Below are 26,552 nucleotides of genomic sequence, written 5' to 3' on the forward strand. Positions count from 1 at the left end.
CTGATTAACGTCAAAATCGTGTTCTTTACATTTTGTTTGAAGGACTTCCCAGAGTGCTTTATGTTCTTGTTTGAGATTCTCAAGGAGGTTTTTTCGTTCATCAAAATCCTCTGCAAGTTTAGTGTGGTCTTCCCTTTCTTTCTGAAAATTTTTAATATCTTCTTTCCTGACCAGAAGCTCCCTCTCCAAGGCTTCTTTTTCTTTTTTTAATTGATTGATAACATTAATGTCATTGCTCTGGTCCAGACACGTCCTCCTGTCCTCAGGACTTACACCAGACTCTTCTGAACTGCAATTTTTCAACAGTTCTGCCTTGTTATTAACTTCAGACTTGACCTTTTCAAGAGCTAACAGCAGCTGAGAACGTTCCTCTTCGTATGCACTTGCTTTTTCATGCAGCATAGATTGCATACGAGCAAGCATGCTGTCCTTTTCCTCCAAAGATTTTAGGTTCTGCTCACATAGATTTTGTTTTTCAGCAACGACTTCATTCAGTTCTGCAATATTGTTCTGAAGTTCCTCTAAGTAAGAAGCTTTTGCAGATAAAATTTCAGTCAAATCACTTATTTTGGCATCTTTTTCTAAAAGTTGTTTCTTCAGAGTTCCAAGATGAGACTCAAAATCTTTATTTTGTACTTCAACTACTTTCAGCTTTTCTGTTAACTCATTAACTTCCTTCAACAACTCCTCTGCTTTTTTTTTCTCTTTATCTATTTCTTCCTGTCCACTCTTTTCTAGTTTTCCAACTTTTTGCAATAGATCTCTCCTTACTATCAACGCTGCTTGAAGTTTCTTTTTCAGATTGTCTTTTTCCTTGCCCATTTTCTCAAGATTAAACTGCATCTCCTCTTTTTCATTCATTAGATCTTTCACCACAGCTTCTCTACTGCTTAAGGTAACCTGACTGTCTTCCAGTTCTTTCTTACAATCCTCAAGTTCCTGCAATACTCGGTTTAGCTCTCCTAAAGAGCTATTATGAACAGCTTCAAGGTCTTGCAGTTTGTTATTTAATGTATTTCTCTCTTCAGAAAAATTCAGCATTTCATTAGACAATGATTCCATGATCTGGGTAACAGAACAGTCCTTTTCTTTCAGTTGCTGGCTTAGACCAGATATTAAATTTTTCTGCTGATTTACCTGGGAAGTTAAGTTTTCAATGAGCTGATCTTTATTCCCCATTTCTTCAAGGAGACCTGCTACTTTTTTACCTTCAAGTTGGAGTTTTTCTTGACTGGTTCTTACTATTTCTTCTGACTTATTTATCTTGTCTTGAAGAAATTCAACCTGCTTATTTATTTCTGCAAAGGATTCTTCCCTTTCTTGCAAAAGTGACTGTTGTTTATATAATGTTTCCTTGACTGTGACCATTTCTTCTGACAGACATTCAATTTCAGATCTGTATTTGCTCTTCATCTTTTCAATATCACTATGCAGCAGTTCCTTCTGCTTCTCAAGTGACTGCATGGTTTTTAATTCATCTTTCATGATGTCTATTTCTTTCTGTTTTTCTAAAAGCACCAGCTGCAACTGTTCTCTTTCTGTTTCTTTGCTCAAAAGAGTGGTTATCAGAGAGGACAACTTTTCCAACTGAGTTTTACTATCAGTTAGACGCAGTTCAGAATCTGAAGTCTGTGCCTCCTCTTCTTTACATAAAAGCCCACTACTAAGTAACAGAGATAAGCTTTGAGTTAATTCCTCTTTTATAAGATCCAGCTCTTGCTGCAAAGACTGGATTTTGCTATCCTTTGATTTCATTTCATTTCCTAAACCGCTCAATTGCTCTGTAAGATTATTACTTTGTAAAGTTGCCCTATCAAGTTCCGTCACCCATTTGTTTTCTGACTCAAGTAGATTTTGTTCTAGAGTTTCAAATTTAAGTTTTAACTTAGAAAGCTCTTCACCCTTTGCACTAACCTGCATCTGTAACTTCTCATTTTCTGTCTTCATCTGCAGTTTGACAGCCTCTATCTGCACCCGTGAATAATTCTCACTGGTTTCCAGTTTTGCATTGATTTCTCGGAGCTCTTCCAATTCCTTCTGCAAATCATTTTGAGATGCAGTAAGTTGTGTGTTTTCAGCCATCAGTTTATCGGCATCTTCTTGTAACAGACTTTTTTCTTTCTCTAAAGACTCCACCTGACACTGCAGACTACCTATTAAAAGTGCATTGTCATGGCAGTCTTGAGATGATTTGGAATTGACATTGTCCAGCTCTGCCTTCAAACATGCTATGTTACCTGCCTGTTCAGTGCACTTCACACGCAGAGACTCCACAGCCAGCTCTTTTTGCTGCAGTTCTTCTCCCCATGTACTTATTTGGTCTAGTGCTTTTTGGTGTTCGTTTTTAAGAGAGTCAAGTTCAGCAGTCAAAGAATCAATTTTCTTCTGGTTAATATCAAGCTTCTCATTCTTTTCCTGATATTCCTTACTAAGGTTTTTCATGGCTGTATCACTTTTCTCTAATTTTTCTCTAAGAACCTCAATCTCACTAGAAAGAACATGAACATTGCTATCTGCCAGCTGTATACTGGTATCTTTCTCCTTTAAAGAATTAAGCAGTCCAGCAATAACTTCTTCTTTTTTCCCAAGAGCTGCATTCAGTTCAGTTCTTAGTTCATACTGTGCTTCAACTTTCTCCTGTAGAGATAAAAACGCATTTTCTTTCTCATTGACTAGTTCTTGAGATTTTTGAAGTTCTTGTGCTAGTTCATCCACCTGACTTTGGAGCTCAGAAATCAAACTTGTCTTCTCTTCATCTTTCCTTTCCTTCTCCTTCAGAGTTTTGAGGAGATTTTCATTTTCTGTCAGAGATGATTCCTTTTCTGATAAGGACTGGTCCATCTCACTTATTACATTCTTCTGATGTTGTATTTCTTTTTGTAAATTCACTTTCACTTCCTCCAGCTCTCCCACCTGTTTCTTTAAGACCTCACATTCATTCTCTTTCTCTTGAAGCTGCATCTTTAAATTGTCACTGAATAATGAAATATTGTTGATCATTAATTCTTTCTCTGAAACACGTACTTTTAGTTGTTCTGCTTCAGAGGCTAAAAGCTTTAACTGGTTCTCCTGCAAAACAGAAGATTCCTGTACCTCAGAAAGCTGTGCTTTTAAACTGATGTATTCATCTAACTTTTGCTTTAAAGATTCATCCTTCTGTATAATTGAAGCATTCAACTGGGATGATTTTTCAGTCATATTTCTAAGCTGACACTGAAGGTCAGAAATAACCTCCATATTCTCAGACAGTTGAACCCTAAGTACATCAGACTCTTCAGATTTATCTTTCAATAGCTTTAATTCTTGGGCTTGCTTCTTACACTCATTTTCTCTTTCCTGCATTGCGTGTCTAAGCTGGCTGCTTTCAAAACCTACAGCTTGTATTTGGTTTTGCAGATCTGAAATGATTTGCATGTATTGTCCTTCTCCTGCCACTTTACTATCTGTCATTTGCTGAATCAAAGCCTCTTTTTCAGAAAGGAGATGTTCTTTTTCTTCAAAGGCAATTTTTAGGTTTTCTTTTTCAAGCAAAAGACCATCAATCTGGTCCTTCAGAGCTAAAATACTATGACTTTGTTGAGACAAGTGCGAAGTTAGAGCAGCTACTTCATCTGACTTTTTCATTACTGTACCATTAACTATTTCAACGTCTACTTTCAATTTTTCATTTTCTAGAGCTGCTGTATGTGCTTGCTGTCTCACTGAAGCAATTTCAGACTGCTGCTGTACCAACTGTGACTGAAGAACTTCACATTCACGTGACTTTTCACTCAGTAAGCTTGAAAAGTTCTCCTTTTCATGCCTAAGCACATCTACTTCTTTGCTCAGTAGCTGTAGCTGATTGTTTAACATTGTACTTTCTTCTACTTTTTCAGAAACTTGCCTATGAAACTTCTCAAGTTCTGAACCCTGACTTTTTACAGTCAGGTCTCTTTCCTCTACCAACTGAGATAATTTCTTTTTCTCATCTTTAAGATTTTTAATTTCATTCTGCAACCCTACAATACAAAACTTACTCTCTTCCATTTCCTTACATAATGAATCATTCTGATGGATTTTCTCTTCTAGAGACCTGTTCACAGTTTCAAAATCCAAAGTTATGCTTTGAACTTGTTCCTGCAGCAGTAAATTCTTTTCCTTACTTTGGCTGAGCTCTTGCATTAGGCTACTGCATTCAGATAACTTTTTATTTAACATTTCTTCTGTATTTATTTCTTTGTCTCTAGTCTCCTTCAGCTGATTGACAAGTGACTGGATTTGTTCATGCAACTGTTGTGCCTGTTCCTTGCTTTCTGACAACTGATCAGCTAGCACAGTACACTCCTTTGTCTTCTCCTGCAGCTGTTCTGCAACTGAATTTTCTTTTTGCTTGGTAAGTAGTGAAAGTTGTTCAATCTCTTTTGCCAGATTGTTTTTATCACAATTCAGTACTGAAAGAGTTTTTTCATACTCAGCAGTGCTAAGGGATAACTTATTTTCTATGTCTGCCACAGCCTGGGTTTTCTTTAACAATTCACACTCTTTTACATCCAGGAGTTTGGACAAATTCTCATTTTCTCTGATTAGCTGTTCCTTCTCCTTTTCCATTGTATCTATAGTTTTTTTCAGATATTCATTTGCTTTTATTTCCTCTGCCAATTTTTCTTCTTTCCCTTCAAGATCTGCCCGCAATTGCTTATTAGCTGAATCTTTCTCCTGCATCTCTATTTCCATTTTGTTAATTTGCTTATGTATTTCATTTAATTGGTTATTAAGTTCTTTGCAAGATGTCTCTTTGGCTTTCAATTTAAGTTTGGTCTCTTCAATCTGCTGCTCCAAAACCCCAAGTTTCTGCTCCAATGAAATAACAAGCTCTTGTTTCTCTTGTAACTCGTTTTTAATTGTTTCCTGATGTTCAGTATGTTCAATAAGCGTCCTAGATAATTCAGCCAACTCTTCATCTTTTTTAGCATTTTCCAAAACCAGTTTGTTGAATGAATCTTTAATTGATTTTAACTCATTTTCAAGTGTCTCTGCTTTACTCTCTTTCTCTTTAAGCAAATTGTTCCATTTTTCCTTCAGAGTATTGTTTTCCTCAAGCTGAGATTTGAGATATTCAGTTTCTTTTCTCTGTTTATCCTCAGTTTCTTGTAGCTTTTCAGACGATTTACTAATTTGCTCTTTCAGTAAAGTAATCTGTGACTCACACTCTGCCAGTTTGTTATGGTATGCGACATTGTTGGCCTTGATTTCAGAACGGAGAGCCTTAATTGTAATGCTGTTCTCACTGCTTTGTCTTATTAATTCCTCATTTTCTTTGGTTTTAGCTTCATTCTCAAGCCTAACTTTTTCTAGCTCCAGTCTCATTGTATTACTCTGCTCAGACAGGACAGATATCTTCATGCTTGCATCTCTTATATCAGCTGTTTGTACTTCTTTCAGCAAATGAGTTTCCCTTTCAGCCTTTGATAAAGCCTCTTCCATGCCTCGTATTTCTTCCTCTTTGCATTGCACCTGATGCTTCAGGATGATAACCTGTTCAGAATATTCTGTCATATTCAAGGACAGGACAGACATCTCCCTGTCTTTTTCTGCCAGTGCTTCTTTAAGATTATCAATTTCTCTTTCACGTTTCTGGAGATCTTGGATAAGTTGAGATCTTTCCTCTAAATGGCTTGTGTTCAGCTTGTCAAGCTCTTCGTTTGTCTGGTCCAGATCCAGCTGCATCGACTCTACCACACCATCTTGTTTCAAAGTCTAAACATCAAGAAAATAATGTTACAAGAAAACTTCAAACATATGTTAGAGGGCAAATGAAAGTTAGGTTTCACATGTAGAACGAGCATCAAACATAATCAGTCTGTACTAAACTGTAAGTTGAAAGATAACCATGTTACTCTTTAGATTGTTTCAGCACAGGCAAAGTTTAGTGTATGAAGTTTTAAACAGCTGATGCTGTTACTTTGCTGACATTTCATTAGGCCATCTCAAAAGAACAAAGTTTCTTATCTTACTTTATTTGAGTTACCTTTTCCTTCAACGTTGCAACTTTTTCTGTTAGATCACTGATGACTGTTTTCTGCTCAGTGTTCTCCACTTCATAGACACTGCATTTCTTTAAGGCTTCATTCAGCTTAGTATTAAAAATAAAAGTCAATATGACAGGAAGATACAGAATTGTATTCAAATTGTGATATTAGAGTTATAATATAAAGCTTACACAGAATGAGTTTATACTTTGAAATTAATAAGTGAGGATAACTTATCACCCAATAAAATATAAATACTCTCAGGTAACACTCTGTTGGGTCTAAGAAACACTTATAGTCAACTTAAAGCAAAGTAATTACATCAAGTGAACAAAATTGTAAAGAAACAGAGCAAAAACCTTCAGACAGGTAAAACAGCAATAATGCTGCTGGGACGTAAATAGAAAGTTATGGCTAGTGCTTGCCAGCTATAATACATCAAATACTGTTTAACAATAACTTAATTTTAATAACTACTTACTTTTTGCTCTGTATGCACAAACTTTTCACCAAGCTCTTTGTTTTGAAGATCCTTTTCTTGAAGCAGTTTCCTCAAAGTTCCAATTTGTTCCAGTTTTTCTGTGGTGCTCAACAGCTTTTGTTCTTTTTCTCCAAGTGAATTTTCAAGGAAGCTATTTCTGTCACTTAATCTAAGAAGAAAATACATATTTAGGCGTTTTGACAACAAAGTTTGCTTTAAGCATTCTAGTCTTACTTGCCCCAAACTAATTTCTTAAAAGAATAATTATTTTGACACTTTCCTTTTAAACTTCCAGATAAAGAAAATAACATTATGGCAAACAGAAGCAGGAATCAAGTAACTCTTTTTCAGGTGTTTTAAGAAATTTTTTTAAAGAAATTTTACTTTTTTTTTTAAGTTTTAAACTAAGTTTAATCTTAAAGCAAAGACATCTAATTCTGAACAGAGTGAAGAACTTTTCTGTTACCCTTTAAGCTGCTCATTCAAGCCAGAGATCAGAATTTGATGCTTTTCCACATCGCGCATTTGTTGGTTGCGTAACTGGGTGAGTTGAGTTTGCAAACGTTCATTTTCATTCTGCCACAAAACAATAATGAAGAGCACTATCACATGCAAACATCCAGAACAGGATGAGATAACTGGAGTGATGAAAATCTGACTCTTCAAGAGATTTCCATCCTAGCTGGTAGTGAGAGACTGTTCTTCTAGCACTGTAGCAGATACCAGTGCAAAATACAACACTAATATCACAAGTTCAGACATGGTATTAGTTCAAACAGGTGCAACCCACCTTTCAGAAACACCTCCTTCAGCAGTGCTATGATATAACAGGAACTCAAGGATGATTGCTGCATACCCAGAACACCACACACACTCACACTGTGTTAAGGCAGCTTACTTATCTTAACAGGGAAGCTACTGCTTTGAAAAAATACTTTCCTCATTGATTTGAAGATAGTATCAAACTTGCAAATTTTTTTGCTTATTTTTTTCCAGGTTGAAGGAATGCAAAAACCTGCATGTGGGGGATTGTGTAGAAAAGAAAAAGGAAGCAAGCTTCATTCACACAGCTTTTTTTTTAAAAAAGAACAAAACCAAACACCAACACAGTACAAATCTCCTACTCTAGCCAGATCCACTGCACCAATTCAAAAATAAAACAACCAAAAAAAAAAAAAGTCTGACAACAGCAACCAAAAGCCAAAAGCATATCCAGAATCAACAGCAAATAGGACAAACATGGCAAACTTGTCACCTCTAGTGAAAATAAGCTAGCATTCTGGAGGAGGCAGAACACACCTGTACCGCCCTCAATAGCTGCCCTTCTTCATCTACACCAAACGTTACCTGCATCGAAAGGCTTTGTTACAAGAGTCTCAAGTAATTACTAACATAAGGTTGTTTTTCATCTTAAAATCATTAATTCTTTTTTATATATGTGCAACTAACAGATAAAGAGCTTTGAGTAATGCATCAAACTTGAACGAGTTTGAGTAAGAGTTCAGCTAGGTCACTCAGTGAACATGAGGTTTACAAATGATCAGGCATAATAACTTGTCAGTCAGGCAATAATAAAAACAACTTTTCTGATAAATGTTTACTGTACTGTTCCTTTTGGTGCCTTCATTGAATAATTTTACAATATAAATATGTATCAAATTAATATCTGTTTAGATTGTTTATATATATTATTTTTTCTATAGTTAGTTTCTTTTCTAGAAATAGGTTTGTGTGTGTATACATATATATAATTTACAAAATAATAACACACACAGAGACATTTATGGAAAAGAAACTTAAGGGATGCAAGAAGAGAAAGACTCAGGCCAGCAGGAACAACATCTAATTCTGGGCCTTCTGACAAAGGCCACTACAAAGAATAATTAAAATCATGTTGCTTTTTACTATGTTTCCAAAACAAAGCTATTTCCAAACAAATTTCTCCCCGTGACAAAACAGAAGTGACAGGCTTCAACTTCAGAGCATAATACAGAAGATGTACACTCTCTGCCAACATAATTATCAAGCATAAAGTTGCCTTTGGACAACTTTGCTAGCTGCAAATTGACATTTTTGTCTTACTGTAGGCTATGTTCATAAGAATATCAACAGAGTAAAATGACTCTTCTATCATCAGGTTTTACACCACTATGAAAGCTCACCTGAAGAGCCTCCATTCTCCCTTGAAGCTGCAATCTATCTTCCAAATCCTGACAGCGCTCTTCTAGGAAAAGAATCTGTTCCTGCAGCTGATTTCTTTCCAATTCCAACTCTTCCACCACACTCCGCAAACCTACTGGAGTCAAAGAAGAAAAATTATTTCAAGAAAGGCCTACCAAAATTCCTGCAGTCTAGAAATGTTTCAGGTTTTTGTTCACGTTTCTCATCCATGATGGGCACAATCAGATCTCAACCATTTCCAGTGGAAACGCTTGAGGCCCTGCATTGCCAAAAATTACACAGCAAAAGTACCCTTAACTGCTGGAAAACCAAAATAAAGTTGCATAGCTCAAGAGCTCAGAGAACCTAGCAGAAATATTCTGAGCAATATTATGGTTCAGTCAATAGTGAAGCTCATGGTACTTTAATCACACATCAATCATGTACTTGCAGGATCAGATCTTCAGTAATTATTAATAAACAAACCAAATTGGTCTGTATCAAAATTTGCAAGTGAGTCTATTCCATTTTAACCCTATGATATATTCTCAGCCTTTACCACCAATAAAAAAACCCATCAGCATTAAAAAAATAACTTGATTTTTAAATTAAGAGCAAACAACAATGGAATGCAATTCTGTTTTGGAACATAACTGTTATGGAGGTTGGAAACATAGAAGAACAAGACTCATAACTTAAAAAATACATGATCTTGCCACATAGGATATTTCCTGGGCACCAGGGCTCAACCAGTTCCAGCATCATGTCATATTTATAACCTACTTCTGAACAGAAACTAGGCAGTTCATCCAGCACGCACATGCTTTAAAATGAAAAGGAATAAAAAGCAAGCCAAAAAACAAATTCAACTAAGATTAGACTACACCACAAATGGGTTGTTAGTTGAATTTGAAAACAAAAACGGACACAAAAATGCAGATGCTGTGCATGCTTTAATAAACTGTCTAGTCGCTATCACACCTGCATTAGGTGAAGTGTACTCTGGCCACCAACCTCCCATATTTTCTCCTTCAGCTGAATCAGTGCTATCCAAGGTGACACTCAACTCTTCAAAGCATTGTTTTCCATCAAAGCTGTATTCTTCCTATGCACAAAACATGAGAAGGATGTTTAATTTAAAGAAGAAAGGAAGTACGGGTAAAATACGTATTGTTATTAAAAGTAGAATTTCAATTAAAAGTCCTAAAACTCAGCAAATGATTCAGGTGCCTAAACGTAAGTATATGGGATTGCTGCAGATATTAGGGTAACCTCCCCAGCTTCCAGCTATTATTGCCAGCAGAGCCAAGTTTCCCACAGGTTTTGTGTGGTAGCTGCCAGGCCTTTGAAGACACTCTCAGGCAACAGATAACTACACTTGGATACCTTAAATATTCCTCTGATTTCTACAGTTAGTAGGCTCCTCTGAAACACAAAGTGAACTATCAGATCTAAGTGTTAATGTGACAATAACATCCTAATTCTCCTTACAAAATATTATGATTTTTTGTGCAAGTTACAGCACCTGCATGAACGGACACTACTTACCAAGTCTTCAGGCAAGTTCTGCCAACAGAGATTTGCTAAGATTGTATCCAAACCAAAAATATGCACATAGCTTCAAGCATGTGAATCACTCCAGAGAGAAGCTCATGATTTTTTAGTGTAAAATCAAGTAGACTCATTACTCAAGGAACAGAGGTATGCTGCCACTGGAATTCCTTGTGCTCTGGCTACATACATCATCATTCAATCCACCCAAGTTTTATTTTACAAAGTTAACCTAAGTTCTTAAGCCCTTAATGTTTTTAAGTGTAAAGCAGCATATGAATAATAGTACTTTCCAGATTTTTTTATTAACATGCAGGTAAAAATAAACTCTTCTCTTTTAACCCACCTGAAGCTTCCTGTTGGTCTGATTGCTTTTTCTTCTTGGCTGCTGCAGCCTGCCCATTCCTTGAACTGTGGTCAGTTCCTCCTCCAGCTCCTGCTGCCCTGAGACTATGTCTGGATCAGAGCAGCCAGGAAAGAACCAGTCATCCTCAATCAGTTTTGTGCCACAGGAAAGCAATTACATTTATATCAGACACTACTACATGAAAAGAGACAATGGACAGGCTGGAGTCCTTATGAATGACTGACAGAATAAGATCAAAGAAGCAATCCACTGCGTTCACCTTGTGATCTCCCTTCAACATCACTATGTAGAACAAGAGAATAAAGTCTGCACACCTCTCTAAGAAGCAGCAAACTGAAGTCAAACTTCTTCATTAGCTCTAAATGAAGATTTTATACAGGAGACTGGAAAGGGTGAGGTTAAGCTTATACTAAAAAAAAGCCAACCAATTAAAATGCCAAATTACATCTCATTTCAATTTACCAGGTTAAAATATACCTAGTTGGTAAGACAAAGACATCAGCTCAAACAGCTGCTGGTTTTATAAACTGAACACTCCCATTCTACATGTGTCCCTTTCAACTTTTAGTATGAGCTACAAAGCCAGAAAATTTGAGGAAGTCACAAGCATGTGTTACACTGCAAACTGGCATCAAACCATCTTATCATAAATTAATAGTATCATTCTTTTTAAGACATATACAGAATCACTTGTAAATAAACACACTGAATAAATTCAGGATATGAAAGCTCACGTGTGCATCATGTGCATTGTTAGAAAGGATTTTTCATTTAAAGTACATTCCCATCTGTTTTGTGATACGACAAAACATGTTTGGGGTAATGGAAGAGGAAACAGATGTTTCATGCAAAGCAAAGCAGACAAAACAGAACAGCCAGTGAAAAGAAATGTAAGTAAAGGTGGCTCCATACTTTAATTGAAAGTTAGAATCATTAGATAATTACAAATTTAGCTTTCAATTTAACCACAGTTGTCCTCACAGCATGCAAACTTCAGAGAACTTATGTCAACGCCTCTGTGAGGTGAACACTGGACACTGTTTGGAGATTCAGCCCTACAGGGAACACTCAGCTTTCACCCCAGCTGCCCAAGGGTTACTTACAGCACAAATTCCATTAACACACCATTCTCCAACACCTACTAGACAAAGTTCTTCCTGTAATATTACAAATTAGGTATTTAACATGTTGTCAAAAAAATCAGAGGAGAAAATTTAAAGAAAAAAACTAATGACCCTTTTAAAGTAGGAATGCTAAATTAGGTTTTCCTTCTCATTTCTATTGCACTTTGGCTTCTGGCACAGTCACTTTATCAGCACTCACTCTACAGAGCTTTGTTTATTTTCAAGTATAGATTCTAAAATTTTCTTGTGTTTTTATCACTAAACAACCATCTTAAGCTGCAAAAATAAATGCCAAATTTTGATTGCATGCCTTAAACCTACTTACAAAAACTGTCATTGAAGCCAATGAACTGATTGAATGAGCAGATAAGAACTTACGCCCTTCTTTGGAAGGAAAAAAAAAATCATTTCAATATCTTGGAAGCAGAAATTGAGGTAATCTGTTCTGAAGCATAATCAGAAAGAATAACACACTGTCCTTTAGGAACCCAAAATATTTAGGCTCCTAAGTTTTTGATAATAAAAAAAAAAATTAAATTACCATAGTCACATGAAAAATAAAAGTATAGAAATTAACCTTTAGAATGATCTAGAACACTTTGAAAGTGTCTTAACACCATCAGCTAAATTCAGCATAGCTTTAACCACAATTAGTGAATAAATTTTCTAATGTTTTCCAGCTGCTCAGGGAGCTTTTCATTCACAATTATATCTACTGTAAAAACTGAAAAACCTCCCAGAACACCTTCTTCAGAGACACACTAGAGGTAAATTAACTAACAAAATGTCTGTATTCCTTTGTGTCACCTTTCACACTAAATCACAGCTATCACAATGTTCAGTGGATTGCAGAGGAAACAATCCCTCGTCTATATCCTCTACACTTTTCCAGCTCCTCACACTTTCAACCCAAGAGACAATCACCACATATGGCAAATTGTCACACTATGATGGAATGAATAGTGGGTTTATATATTGTTTAAAATATTGGTAAATAATATCAACTAATACAATATTCTGCAATTTATGGGATGGAATATAATTGTGGGGTTTTTTTAATACTACTGAGTTTCAAGTAATTTCAATGAATTTCATTCTTACTTAGGTCACAACCACTTTCAGCACAACAAATTTTTCTCTAGATAAGGTCACAGCATAAAGATGGAGTCAGCCTTTAATACAAAGAAAACTGAAGAGAGATGATTCAGTTAATATAAAGGAAGAAACAAGTGTTGCAAAGCAGGAAAAAAAAAAGTCAAGTTAAACCCAGCACTTGTTATATGCACCACTAAAACCCACACACCATCAATGGCAAACCTTATAAGGTACTGCTGGCCATTTCCTCAGAAGAAGCAACCACAGAAGAAATCAGCAACAGTACATTACAAGTTGCCATTGCTGCAGGAACCTGCATGCACAAAACTGATGGGAAACTGTTCTCCCTGGCTGACCAAATCGCAGTGTAGGGTAGGAGTGGAGGGGGAAGGGACGCTGAGTGCTCGTCAGGTGGAACGGCAGGAAAAAAGAAACAGGAAGGTCATGCTTATCCCCAGGGGAAAAAAAATGCAAAATTAAACATGGACTGACACAGATGAAACTTTACAACTGTTGCTACTATTGCATGTGGATCTGTAGCTACCACGGAGGAAAGTAACAGGTAGTTTTAATGAAGGGAGTATTATTCTCTTCCACTTCCCAAGCATTTCATGCGTAAGTCACCCAAAAAGCAGAAATGTGATCCTTAAAACATTTCTATGGTTACATGCTGATCTTCCAAATTGGTTATGTAAATGAAAAATAATTCAATAACAGATTAAAAAGAGAAGGCTCCAATTAACTACTTGGATTCATTATGATGGTAGGTTGTGTACATTAAAATTTGCCATTAATCCCCACACTGATAACTAACATGATAAAAATAGTAATATAGTACCAGATGCCATGGAAAAAAGCATTAAAAGTTATCTGAAACTTAACAAGGCTCTTGTAAGTTTTAATAGAAGCTGCTTCGCTTTCTCATCCATTTTATTAATAATTTAGAAAACTGTAAAACCTGAGATCACTTGAAATGTTCTCTTCTGTAGGTAATTTAATATCTTTATCAAGCTCCAAACCACTGCCAGCTAATGTTATTCAGATGACCTACACAAGTGACAATTACTAACAGATTACTAAACATTCTAAGACAGGTTTCTCATTAATTATATTTAAAGAGAAACTCCATCTCAAATACATTTTACTAAAGCACCACCTTCATTCACCAAATTCAAAGCAGCACAATAGTTCCTCACACTTTTACCAGCTGCTCTAGACAGGCAGCTTTAATCTTTCAGTGGTGAACATCTTCTCATGGATCACTGATGTGCAGACAAAAAGCTTTCAAAGGAAGTTCAAGCAGTCTTACAGAGCAGCAGCTCAGACAGCAAAGAGAACAAGCACATCTACTCATAAAAATGATGCAAAAAAAGATGAATGTATGAAAAACACATTTGAGGGAATGGGGAAGAGTAGAAATTGCAAATTGAAGCAATTTCACTAACTCCACAAATCTTACAACTACAGAAACTAGCCATGGTGTGCCACCAGTCCAGTCTGAAGCACAGCAGACAGACATATATCTATCCAGTATAAACATGATGATTTTATCGTAAATAAAACAATTCACCTTCTCTCTCCTCCTCAATCTGAGCCATTCTCAAGGCCATAGCAGATTTCTCTTCTCTGATTTGATCACGGGATTCCTCTGACTCTGGTACATTTTCCTGCCATTCCAAGAGCTGACTCTGCAGTTCATCCACACTACCTGATTCACTGGCCTAACAAGAGAAGTGGCAAGTGAAAATAGATCAGCTAAACCCTACTGCAAATGTAAATAACATTTTAAGTTAGCAAATCATTCACAGAGCAAACAACCCATTATAATCCATCATTTTGCATAAATAAAAACCTATGAAATGATAATGGCTATCATAGATTAGGTAAAAAGCAAGCCTCACCACTTTGTAAAGTAGCAAAAATGCCACTGCCCGTTGCACTTTTAATCTGAAATATTTTTAAACAAAAAATAACATTCATCAAAATATTTTTGATGCCCATTCTCATCTTAGCAACGTCTCAAAGTAAAACAATCAGTTAATGTATTTTAACTGATGCAAAGCCTGTCAGCTGGTTATCCAGCTCCACAGCTACTGACACTGACAATTCCATATATCACTAAGTTAATTTTCAGCTCCAAAAATTCAGCTAACACACTTTTTGAAGTCCAATTAGCACTGCCTGAATTAATCAGTAACTCCTACAAATCCATTTTAATGTTAACCTGTGAAGCTGCCCTCTTGGTAACTTGGTCAAGATCAGCTTGCAACTTCCTTTGTTGCTCTTCATAGACTTCCAGCTTAGTCAACAATTCTTCTACAAAAACATAACAAAGTTGGTTCATTAGGACACAAAACTAACAGGAAGATCAATAGAAATTTAAAACAAAGATTCAAAATGAAAGTTCAGATGATAATTCATTTCAGTTAGAAGAATTCTGCTAGTCAGTGTGATCCACCCACCCACAAAACTGATTTCTTGATTATTAAATACTGCTAAGTACTTTAAATCTGACCTGCTAACAATCTAGACTGAGGAACTCAAAAGTTCCACCACCTTCCATCTACAGAAAGGATGTCAGAGAAAAAAAAAAACACAAAGTGAAATGCAAACATCTTTCACAGAACTCTACTTTAAAACATCTGAGGTTTTAAGCAAAAATTCTCTCTCAAATCCTTACAAAAGGAAAGACAATATTTAATTTCCTTGCAACTCATTGTTCTCAAAGGTTTATTGGAAAATTCTGATACATTTTCCAAGTCTGCTTGGTCTCATTTCTCCTCCTAATAAGTTCCACTTCCTTGAAAAGTCTACCTCTATTCTGCCTAGAACCAAAATGCCACAAAAATTATGCACAGGTAGATTTAGGGAAGGAAAAGTTGAGCTGTAACTCTGACTCAAACACCATGAGCTATTGTCCAAAGATGCATGAAATTACTTCAGAATCTGTTTTTTAAAATAAACAGATTCTGAAAACAAAAATGAGAAAGTTCATTTATATTTGTCTCTTTACTTTGAATCTTCTACCAAAAGAAAAAGTACTTTTTTTACCATTTTGAGTTCTGATTTCATGTAATGATTGCAGTTTTGACTGTAGCTCTTCATTTTCAATTTCTAATTCTGAGACACGATTGTTTAAAGCAGATACATCATTGTTCTTGGATGAAAACTACAAGACAAGAGAGTTAGGAGCTTTTCAAATGCACCAAAACTACAGCAAAGTCAACGCAACTTTTTTTTCTGATTTTTTTAGTAAAATTTAGAATAGTTGTTTTTCTAGTACTTGGAAGTGCAATAAACTAGCCAATCACTAACAAATTTGTCACCTTTTCTGTTGAAATGTCACCCTGTGCCAACATTTAATGTCCATTCCATTTTTATACATTAGTGCATATATAAAGATATTTTGAGCAAATGTTAATATTCTATTTACCCCACACTTTACTTTGGCAAATATCCAAGCACAGTAGTTTAAAACAGGCATAAAATATTAAACTTCTTACACATACATTTTTTAGCTCATCCTCCAGTTGTTTGATTCTTGATTTAGACCAAGCCTTCATTTTCAGAAACTTTGCCTCAGATTTGCTGGCCTCTTCTGTTTTCAGCCTCACTTGTACTAAGAAACATGATACAAAATAGTATTTAAAACCACAAAAAGATCATTAAGACCTATGCTTAAATCTTTTAGCAACTGGGTGTTACACACTTACACAAAACAACTGCACTTAGAAAAAAAGAAAGATGTAAAACAAGAAACATAGCAAGATATTTATGGTTCATGTGATTATCTTGGTGTTCTTATAAGCCTTGTTATTATAGTATTTGATCATAGCTTCTTTTTAATTAGTGTGACAGTAACTCTTCCACTCAATTTACTGTAGTTCTGCTTGCAACAGCTATCTAATTGGCATACAATACATAAGAGTCTGGGGCAAAGGAACTCTTTGCATGTAACAACTGCTTAAACAGGGTACCTTCCAAATTTTCCATCTTTTCTTTGGTTACAGACTCCAGATCTCCAACTTCTTTAGAGTTAGTCTGTCCACTACCACTCAACTCTGCCACTTGTTTCTTAAGCTGAGACAGGGCCTGATCTTTCTCTTGCAGCTCAGTTTCGTGTTTCTCTTGAATTTCATGAAGTTCAGCATTGTGTTTCTCCTTAACTTTTGTCAGCTCGAGCTCATGTTTCTCCATCATGTCTCTTAACTGGGCTCTCATTACGTGTTTCTCAGCATCCAGTTTAGACTGGAGGTTTTCTTTTTCAGACAGAAGACGTTTTAGGTTTTCATTAATCTCCTGAAAAACGAACAAAAAAAAGAACAAAACCCCCATACTTTTATATTTTAATGCAAAAGACTTCAAGTATCATTGTCAAATATTTTGTCTGTACTCCTGCATACATTTTAATCCAAAATCAGAAATCTTTTGGCAGCAAAGTCTTCCCTACATGGTAAGTTCCCAAAATTCAAGACAAACTATAGATGAGAGCTGACAGTTTGACATTTTACAGACTTTACCTCTAATTTAACTTCCTAACTAGAATTAATACTTGTTTGTAAAGCTATGGTTGTAGTATTACCACATGTCAAAGCTTCTCCGAGAACTGCCAAAATATTTTATTCAAAACTATCTTTTGTGTGCAGCCAAACAGCTTTTTGAACTCGTAATGGACCTCATGAGTTTAGGTGTCCAACCATCCTTTCTTACTTTCAGTTGCTGGTCCTTGTCATCCAGTTCTTTTTGCAAGACATCTATCACCTGTGTCCTTCCCAGCATGACTTCTTCTTTTTCATGGAGCTTCTGTTTCAAAGCCTTTAGTAGCTGGCAAACAAAAACAAACAAAAAAAACCCCAAGCAATTAATAAGGGAGTTAAAACTTTCAGAAGAGAAAGAAAAAGACTTCTCTTTATTTTCCCAACGAGCCATCTGCTGTGGAGGTTAGTTAGGGTTAGTTATTAGGTTAGTAATTACATGATTCCAAATTCCCATGTCTAACTAAGTCAAAGCAAGCTATCGAGTTTCCAAAGCAACATACCTGTTCTAAGTCAGCACTTGCATCAGATTTAGCAGCTAATTTAAAGAGCTCCTGTTCATGCTTTTCTCTCTGTGCTCCCAGCTCCTTTTCCTTTTCCTGGATAATATTTTGAAACACACGTACCTAAAACCACATAGAAAGTGAATATGGAACCAGTCCACAGAGGTAAAGTAAAAAGTACCTTGAATTAGAATACATCATCTTGCTGTAGACCCCTTAAGTCTTAGTTTTGCTTCCACTTCATAGTAAATCTACTAACCAGCCTCTGAGTACTGATGTCAGGGGTGCATTGGATAAACCTCCAACCTACAGAAAATTTAAAGTTTGTAATTGTGACAAACGAGAAGCAAAGCATGTTCATTTTTTTGTTTGAATCTTCACCTTTCTGTTTTGGATGCCATTGTTCTGAGACTTCTCATTTCTAAAAGATTACACTGACCATGTTCACTTCTAGCAAGTTTCTATCAATGAAGCTCAAAGGGCAGCTTTGAAACCCAGCTGCCTCCTCCTCAAAAATCTGTATGCAACGTCCAAAGTGTCTTGGTTAGCCACCTTAAAATTTTTGTAAGAACTGGATATAACTTTTGGAATCTTGCTAGTAATATTTTGAATAAACTCACATGAAGTGCTATCCAGATTTATATCTCAGTGAGGCTACTGTGTCACTAGAATAGCTTTTACAGTTTCACCACTTCTCTTTTTCTTTCTTTCCTGTATCTAAACGAATTCCATGTGCTGCTGAACAGGTGTGGTCATGCTCAGAATCAGAAGTACCATTTTTGTTACAGATAAACTCGGGCATTGAATGACGTGGTAAATACAGAGATGAATAGTTTCCTGTGTGGTAGGACTCAAATGCTGAGAGATCAGGAACACCACACTGAATTCTGAGATTTAGCTTCCAGGGCAGTTAAGAGAGTCTACTAACACCCAGGAATGGGTACCATGCTCCTTCGTTCCACAGTGGGTTGGGGTTTTTTTTAAAGTATTATTTAACAAGTTGGATTTTGTCTTGGCCTGTTGATCAGCTGCTAATTCTAGAAAAAATTCCCATTAAGTATACCAAACTTCTTCAGACTCCTCAGACAGGAGGAAAACACAATTTTCGTCCATGTGGTCTGTCAAAGAGCCAGTTGTGCCAAGAATGGCTGCAGTAATCCAAAACCACTACCAGCAGTGCACCAAGCTGCATTTTTGTACCTTGAGACTTAGTGCTACAAGAGGTTTGGAGGTTCTTCAACTGGAGTTCTGCACAACTCCTTTCACTCTGTCACACACTAGTTCCTCCACGCTCAAACACCAGCCACGTCCTTAAACTCCTTCCTGGCACAAAACTTTCAACTTCAATTATCACCAGCACAAACCATCTACTGCTTCATTATTCTCATTTCACCTGAACATTGTATAGGTATTTACTCAAGAATCACCCAAAATTAAAACCAGGATTTCTCAACTACTGAGACAGAAACACCACAGCCAAGATACCACTTCTTCCACCACAGAATGTAAATGTTTTTACAAAGTGTTTACTTACATTTTCCATATATGTAGCTTCTTTTCCTTGGAAACGTTCTCTTTCTTTGTTCTGAATGTTTTTGAGACTCTCAATCTGTTCCTGGAACAAGCTACATTTTTCTTCACTGTCTCCAACTTTCTTGGTAAGGTTTTGAACTAGAATCTCCATGCTTTGTAGCGATGACTCTTTAAGAGCCAGCTGATTCTTTAGAATGCAAACCAAAAGACAATTAGAAGAATGAGCCCAGAAAAAAAGATAGAGCAATCCTCATGAACCCACTTCCTTGCTCTTCCCCCAGTTAAAGACACATTAAACTCAAAACTCAGGTTTGGTTTTAATTAGAATTAAGTATGTGAGCAGATTCTGAAGTTGATACTAATATGTACAAACGGTACTGACAGAAGTCATTAAACATAGACCTACTAACAAATGAAAATAATCAGTAAAGAATTTTTATTCACATGAATAACTGCAGAGGATTTGTGCTTCAGAGAAGGATCCATTGTATAAGGCATCAGAATTCGTTGATTCCTTGAAACCTCTATGGAGATTTTATATTTGAGCTGCTAATATACCTTCAGTTCTTCATTGGCCAAGAGTGCTTCCCCGGCAGCACCGCTGGACCCACACGCCATCTGTAAATCAATGATGTAAGCATCTCTTTCAGCCAGCTTCTTCTCTTTCTCTGCCAGCATGGCATCCATTTCAGCCCCACGACAGTGCTGGGCCTCCAGTTCAACAGTCTGAAAATGAGAAGATAGCACTGTTTGTAATCTGTGCTTCCACCATCTGCAGAACCACGGTTTGTATTATTCCCTTATTGCTCGGTTTATGATACTGAAAAAATTACAGTCAAATTTATAACCTGGTTCCATTTTAAGCGTCACATCTTTAATTACAGAGCTTTGCTCTCTGAAATTCTGCAGCATTGCCATTTCTGCCCCTTTCCACAGTCAACAGTCACGTCCACAAAACACATGGCTGCACAGAACAGCTACAAACCAGAGCAAGAAATCACCCCTTGCCTACATTCATTCCTGTTGCAACTTATTTCTGCAACAAGAAAAAACTGAAGCAAAACAGCATTTTTGTTCCAATCACAAGACTTAAATAGAGCACTAACCCACAAAGTTCACACTTGTGTACCCTGTTCCATTCCCTTTCAAATAACTACAGAAGTGTCCTTGAGGAGTCACTGTTCACTGAAGACACAATGACAGAATATCTCAGAATATCTGTTTAGTAATGTAACACAGAATCAAATATATAAATATATTTAAACATAATCCCTACACCAAAAAGGTGAGAAGCCATGCACTTAGCATCTTAGAAAACATCACCTTTTTTTGCAACTCCTCATTTTTTTGTGTGATCTGAGATTCTAGTTCTTCAATTCTCCTTCTCAGGACCAGTATTTTCCCACGATTTGCCGCAGCGTTTTCCTGGTCCCCATCTTTGGCTGCCTGGAAGAACAGGGAGGTTTGCATTCCATCAACAGGTTACACCTGACTTCTCTACCTACTCAATAATACTGGTGACAAAAAGTGGACTTTACTTTGTGTTTCAGCTCTCTTCAGTATTGCTTATTTCATGCAGAACCTAGACAGAGTTGGCACAGAATTTATATCAAGCTTATACAAATACTACTATTTAAATTATTAATTATAATTGTTGCTGCAGAGTGGACTGGAATGTGCAATTAAGGGCATTTATTTCCTCTAGCAACTGTAACCCATATAATCTGGCAAGTGTAGTCCCTGTAAATCAGAGGGAAAAAGGGATCATTGGGGTGGAAAAAAGGTGAAAATTAACCTGTTTCTAAGCTTAATGTTTATAAATCAAATTTCATTAGGTATAACTACTGGGTTATAGAAATTATTTGCCATTACTAAAGAAATCAAAAGAATTTGTTAAGAGCATGTATTATTAGCAAAACAGATCAGAAGCATATATAATTACCTACTGAGTATCATGGAGGACAGCTAGAGACTTCAGCAAACTGGTCAGTTTCTAGAAATACTAAAGTGTCACTAAAGATATTTTAGAAGCTGTATGAAGTCAAAATATGCTATTTTGAAGAAATACAAATCTACTCACACAGCCTGCCACTACAAGCAGATCTGAGAGTCTTTGCTAATGACAGAACACTGTTCACTTAAATGAGACATTCCCATACTTAAGTTACATTTTGCTACCAATGACATTTTTCTATTTCCATTTTTATCTTGGACATTAAAGTAATAAATTAGGGTTTGTTTTCATTACTTCTCAAAAATTTATCCTCCTGATTCACACGTGTTAAAAGTTTGAGCTGCTAATAAGACAAAGACCAGTAAGAACTTTTTTGCTAAAACAATCTGGGAGGAATGTACAATTTTCTGCATTTCCACAGAAAATAAAAGAATTAAACAGAAATATACAGATGGATTGACAGCACCCACACCATCTATCCTGATCCTAATCTGCCACAGCTCAAAATCTGAGCATCAGTTCAAGGCCAGCACACAAAACTGTCTACAGCCTTCCAAAAATCATGTCTGGCCTTAAAGAAGTTATGTCTGCTTTAAAACATAAGGACACTTACCTTTTTTTGTTCTGCTTTTGCCTCTAAGCCTCCTGATTCTGGTAACTGTTTCTTAAGTTCTTCCAACTGTGAGGTCAACGATGCAACCTTGGCTTTGTTTTGCAGCTTCACCTTGGAGAGTTTGGCATCAGCAGATTCCTTCTCCTCCTACAAACATCACGAAGAACTAAATTAGCTACATGAACAACTGCTTCCTTCACATGAAGGACTAAATTAGCTACATGAACAACTGCATCCTTGGGTTACAAAAAAACAAAGACAGAAATCTGAAGTGATTACCAAAAAAATTTTCCCCCTGAAGAGACATTATAATGTCACATGCAACAGGTCTGCATATATGAAACAACCTTTCATTATTTAAACTCCCTACACATTGCTGTTATTATTGTATAGAATCCAGAGTATTACTATGTTAGAAATTTTCCTTTTTTTTTGGATAGCAATACAAATTCAGGGCTCGGGGGTTTTTTTATGAATTAACTTTTTATTCTTTTTTTATGCAAAAAGAAAGATACTTTCACACTACGAAAGCATCTTTCATTTTGTTTAAAGAGATGACTTAATTTACAATAAGTTTTAGAAAATTCAGTATTTTAGCACTTGGCTGTTAGTGTCCACAAAAGACATATTTTTATAAGTGTTAAAGTCTCTTGCAGGAACAGACCCACCTTATGACAGTTCAAAAAAACACAGAGTAAAGAATAACAAACTCTCAAAAGTCTTCAGGGAATTACATAAAATACTTTCTAGTTCCTTCCTTCCTAACGGCAGTCAAAAGCAGAGGATAATATATCATAGCATTAATAATAAGTTATAATTTTGGAACAGTGGCAAAACCAGTAACATCCAGGAACTGTAACAGCTGATTGTGGCCAACGCTTCCTGTGTTCCCAGAGCTGCTGTAACTGCCCAGAAGCCTTTATCTACAAAACCAGCTCCTGATAAACAGGACTGAGGTGGGTTTTAAGCAGGTCTTTTTGACAAGAGTACACGCACGGTACCTTTAACTGGAGATCTTTATTTCGAAGCTCAGCATCCTTCTCCCTGACAAGCTCCTTTAGCTGTGCAACCAGCTGTTCAGTCCTTGCCAGCTGTTCAGTCAAATCTGTCACCGACGTGCTCCCTGCATCTTGGGAGCCTGCAGCCTGCAGACATGAAGAACAAGCACACTCACTGAAGAGGTGTCATCTGCACCATTTTCTGTCTGGGTTTCTTTAAAACATTCAGCAAATGTTATCAGGCCGCAACACCAAAACTTAAAGGCACTACATGTACCTACACCAGGCTGTTTTTAGCAGGTTTGATAGAAAACGTGAAATTATACATCTTAGAAACTGGTCTAGGAATATTAGTTTGAAATACAGCGAAACCATCAAAGCATCCTAGGTATCTAAAACTGAATTTCCTCATTTACTGCATTCACACAATCAGTAAGGTTACTGAGTCCAGTGGCAGTAAAATATTGATAGTGAACATACTACACAGAAAAAACACACTTGGAATAAAGCTTATATAATTCCTGCAGCTGTTTTCTCCAAGCAAGATAAGCACAGTGGAGGGGAACAGAGCCACTGTGTCACGCACAGGAGATTAAACACCAAGCAGACAGGAAGCAAGAACCCAACCTGACTGCTAAGTCCTAAAACTGAGTCATGGTAAAACAAGTTCAGCGACTTATTTACTGAAGAGCAAATACATATCATTAGAGTATCTTCAGTTAAAGATTTTCTACATCAGAAATTCTTAAGAGAATCCCATTTTAATAATAATTCAATACTTACTACTGTTTTGGAAGGAGAATCGTCTCCACTACCCCATTTCCACATAGTTTCACGATGGCTATAAAAACAAATCAGATAATACCACAGTGAGTATCAGTGACTCTAAGATAATTGTAATTAATTAACTTGTACTCTACATGTTTCACTGTAAAATGTTTCAAACTAATTTGTCCAGTTCTGAGAGCACCTCTGATCTCCATCACACTACCATCTGCTGAGAAACATTTAAACTGTGTATAAAATATGCATAACATTCCTTTCTGCAAGTCAGTAAAATGACAATTCTATCAAAAATAATCCAAAGAATCCTGTAAAAAGTAAATTTCATAAAATATTTTTCAGCATAGTTGCTTCTCCCACTTATAAACAGAAGATACAAACCACATATAGCTCACTAATACTTAACCTGACCTTAAACACTGCCTGCCACTGCAATATAACAGGGATTATATCAACACATATTTCCACAAAATCACACATAATGACATTAAAGAACATAAAACTGCTTTAATTGCTGTGTGGCTGCTGTGCATCTGAAAAATACCATGAGTGCTGCAACCCTGGGGGTCACTGATCTGCATCTGAAAGCCCAAGGACAGCAAGTGTTCCTTGCTTCTTTTGCTCACCATCATGTCCCAAAAATTTCTAAATGGCACCAAAGTCCCACACACAATTACAGATTCTGATTATAAAAAGCAGTTGCCCCCTAATAAACACAAGTGTGGGCCATAACAAGGTTTTAAAAAGCAAAATCCTAAAGACCAGGTAGGTACAAGGCTGCTCAAAGGTTAAGACCTTTACTGAATACAGTGACAAACTGGGTTGAGAACAAAAAAACAAATTGAGCAAAGTCAAGAAAACAGCAGTAAATTCCAAATTGTGTCTGGAGATAAAATCTTAAGAGCAGACTAACATATCTTGCTCAGCCTCAGGGTAATCTTCCACATAGTAGCATGAAGTGAGAAGAGAAGCTGTAGCATGCTCAGTGATTTTTACTCTCAACTAACAACATTCAGGGGAAAATAATCTCTCCTTTCTAATCCTCATTACAGACTTTTGCAACACGCATACACAGACCAGCCCTGACTTTGGAAGCAGTTTACAATAAACATGAGCACGAAGCTTATCTTAAGAAGCATGTGGAATGACAGCAGAGGCTGCTTTAATGCTGTTCATCATCTCAAAGCCAAAACCAGGAATCACAGATTGAGATCTGTGGCTTACCTTATCTACAAGGCCAAACTGGATCCTGCTAAGAATCTCTTCTAAAATTAAAATCAAACGAGCCATGGGCTTTGGGGATGGGAATTACACAACTTGTAGGTAAAAACCTCCTCTTGTCACTACTCCAGAGCCACAACACAAATCCGTTCTCAGTGAAAAGCTCATTTCCAGACACATAAAAGGGTTACCCAGGTACAAAGAGGAAAAAATGACTCACTAGATGTAACATGGTGGTGCGTTTGTATTTAATTTATGAATATTTTAGATCATTTCCAGCTCTGACAGATGCAGTAACTTTTGCTCACTTCGTGTGCCAGCATTCCTACCCAAATACCTTAACTGTTACTTTCTGATGTATTTTTATTTACATCAGAGACACCTAATATTGATGTGTTTTCCAAATCAAGCTGGGAAACAAAACAACAGATGTTCCTCACCCTTCAGGTAATCAACCAATAATGGGGTTGGCTTTTCTTCTGGGCTCCAGACAACATGTTCACCCACTGAAGCTGGGGAAGCTGCCCCCTGAAATCAACTCAATCCCTTCTCCTTGCCCTGCACCTCAACAGAATGAAGTTTTCTATCATTCTGTTGTCCCAACACTTGCTGCAGCCAAATCCAGCTAAAAAAAATAACGGCGTGTTGTTCATCTGGGTAGTTTCCAGCCCAGTTGTTCCCCTTGAGTCACACATCACAGGGCCTAGCTCAAGGGGCACCCAGGAGCACAGAACAGCAGACAGGACAGATTTCAGCAGCAGCTCACACTGAAGAGGTCACAGAAATCCCTCAGCCTGAAGGTGAGCAATCTACATGGTGAAATATTGAACTGCATTGCTGCAAATACCTCTCTGGATGGCTACCCGGGCACAGAAACAGTCCACTGACTCCCACAAAACCCCTCACGTTTGTCTGACTTTCCTTGCATCTATTCCAAAATCATTCTGCTACAAAAAAAATAGCTCTAAAGAGCCCTCATTTGAGTTCTCACTATGACGCTATTCCCTCTTCTCTTGCAGAAATACAGATGATGGAAGAAAACACTGAGGCAGCATTCCAATCTTTTACTACCAAGGAAGGAGATGTTACTCTCATTTCCCCTCTCTTCCACAGGACTAGAGCAGACAAGCCAACAACAGCATAAGTGTGTAAACACTCAGGTGTTTTATTATTTTTTAATCCATTTCCTAGAAGAATTCTGTGCTTTCAACATGCACACTGAAAGAAAGGCACTTTAATATAAATACTTTCTTCTTGCATTTGCACATTTTTGCTTCTACCCTTGTTTGATAGCTCGCCAAGAAGTTCTTCTGCTGAATAACCTAAACGTGTTTTCAAACAGTCCGTGCCATTTATGACTTAAAAGCTCTTGGACAAAAAAACTGCATAAACACATGACATATACAGCAAAGAAGCAGAAGCACCAAAGCCATGTTAACCCAACCACAAGCACTCGGTGAAGTTAATATAGTAACACATTGACATAGCTGTTAGCTGTGTCTATTACAAACCCTATTCCTTAATAACACCGACCGCATTTTCCTCATAAAAATACCATACAGGGGAAGTAATATTTTGTAACAGAGCACTGGAGACGTGAAAGGGAAGTGCAGAGCCCTCAGCGAA

General features: G+C 36.8%; 2 protein-coding genes across 2 annotated transcripts in view; both read right to left on the minus strand.

Moving 5' to 3' along the window:
- The window catches only part of LOC103776323 (golgin subfamily B member 1-like), a 7,012-nt gene extending 5,257 nt beyond the window's left edge, over nt 1–1,755 (minus strand). Inside the window, exon 1 of the mRNA XM_008943829.1 lies at nt 10–1,755. Within this exon, the coding sequence (XP_008942077.1) occupies nt 10–1,755 (1,746 nt within the window). The remainder of the gene's footprint in view (nt 1–9) is intronic.
- Nucleotides 1–23,759, minus strand: part of CENPF (centromere protein F, 350/400kDa) — a 30,863-nt gene extending 7,104 nt beyond the window's left edge. Inside the window, exons 1-22 of the mRNA XM_008943831.1 lie at nt 23,706–23,759; nt 22,926–23,069; nt 21,925–22,071; nt 20,681–20,803; nt 19,916–20,083; nt 19,359–19,544; nt 17,825–17,947; nt 17,497–17,610; nt 16,764–17,085; nt 16,380–16,405; nt 15,838–15,955; nt 15,011–15,102; nt 14,357–14,507; nt 10,547–10,656; nt 9,664–9,754; nt 8,652–8,782; nt 6,956–7,065; nt 6,490–6,658; nt 6,008–6,112; nt 4,636–5,736; nt 3,537–4,503; nt 1,915–3,467 (exon numbers count right to left, since the gene is read on the minus strand). Coding sequence (XP_008942079.1) covers nt 1,915–3,467; nt 3,537–4,503; nt 4,636–5,736; nt 6,008–6,112; nt 6,490–6,658; nt 6,956–7,065; nt 8,652–8,782; nt 9,664–9,754; nt 10,547–10,656; nt 14,357–14,507; nt 15,011–15,102; nt 15,838–15,955; nt 16,380–16,405; nt 16,764–17,085; nt 17,497–17,610; nt 17,825–17,947; nt 19,359–19,544; nt 19,916–20,083; nt 20,681–20,803; nt 21,925–22,071; nt 22,926–23,069; nt 23,706–23,750 — 6,096 coding nt within the window. The 5' untranslated portion in view covers nt 23,751–23,759. The remainder of the gene's footprint in view (nt 1–1,914; nt 3,468–3,536; nt 4,504–4,635; nt 5,737–6,007; nt 6,113–6,489; nt 6,659–6,955; nt 7,066–8,651; nt 8,783–9,663; nt 9,755–10,546; nt 10,657–14,356; nt 14,508–15,010; nt 15,103–15,837; nt 15,956–16,379; nt 16,406–16,763; nt 17,086–17,496; nt 17,611–17,824; nt 17,948–19,358; nt 19,545–19,915; nt 20,084–20,680; nt 20,804–21,924; nt 22,072–22,925; nt 23,070–23,705) is intronic.
- Between the last annotated feature and the right edge of the window lie 2,793 nt (nt 23,760–26,552).

This window comes from Merops nubicus, unplaced genomic scaffold (assembly GCF_000691845.1).
Source record: "Merops nubicus isolate BGI_N331 unplaced genomic scaffold, ASM69184v1 scaffold9707, whole genome shotgun sequence".
NCBI classification, from domain to species: Eukaryota; Metazoa; Chordata; class Aves; order Coraciiformes; family Meropidae; genus Merops; species Merops nubicus.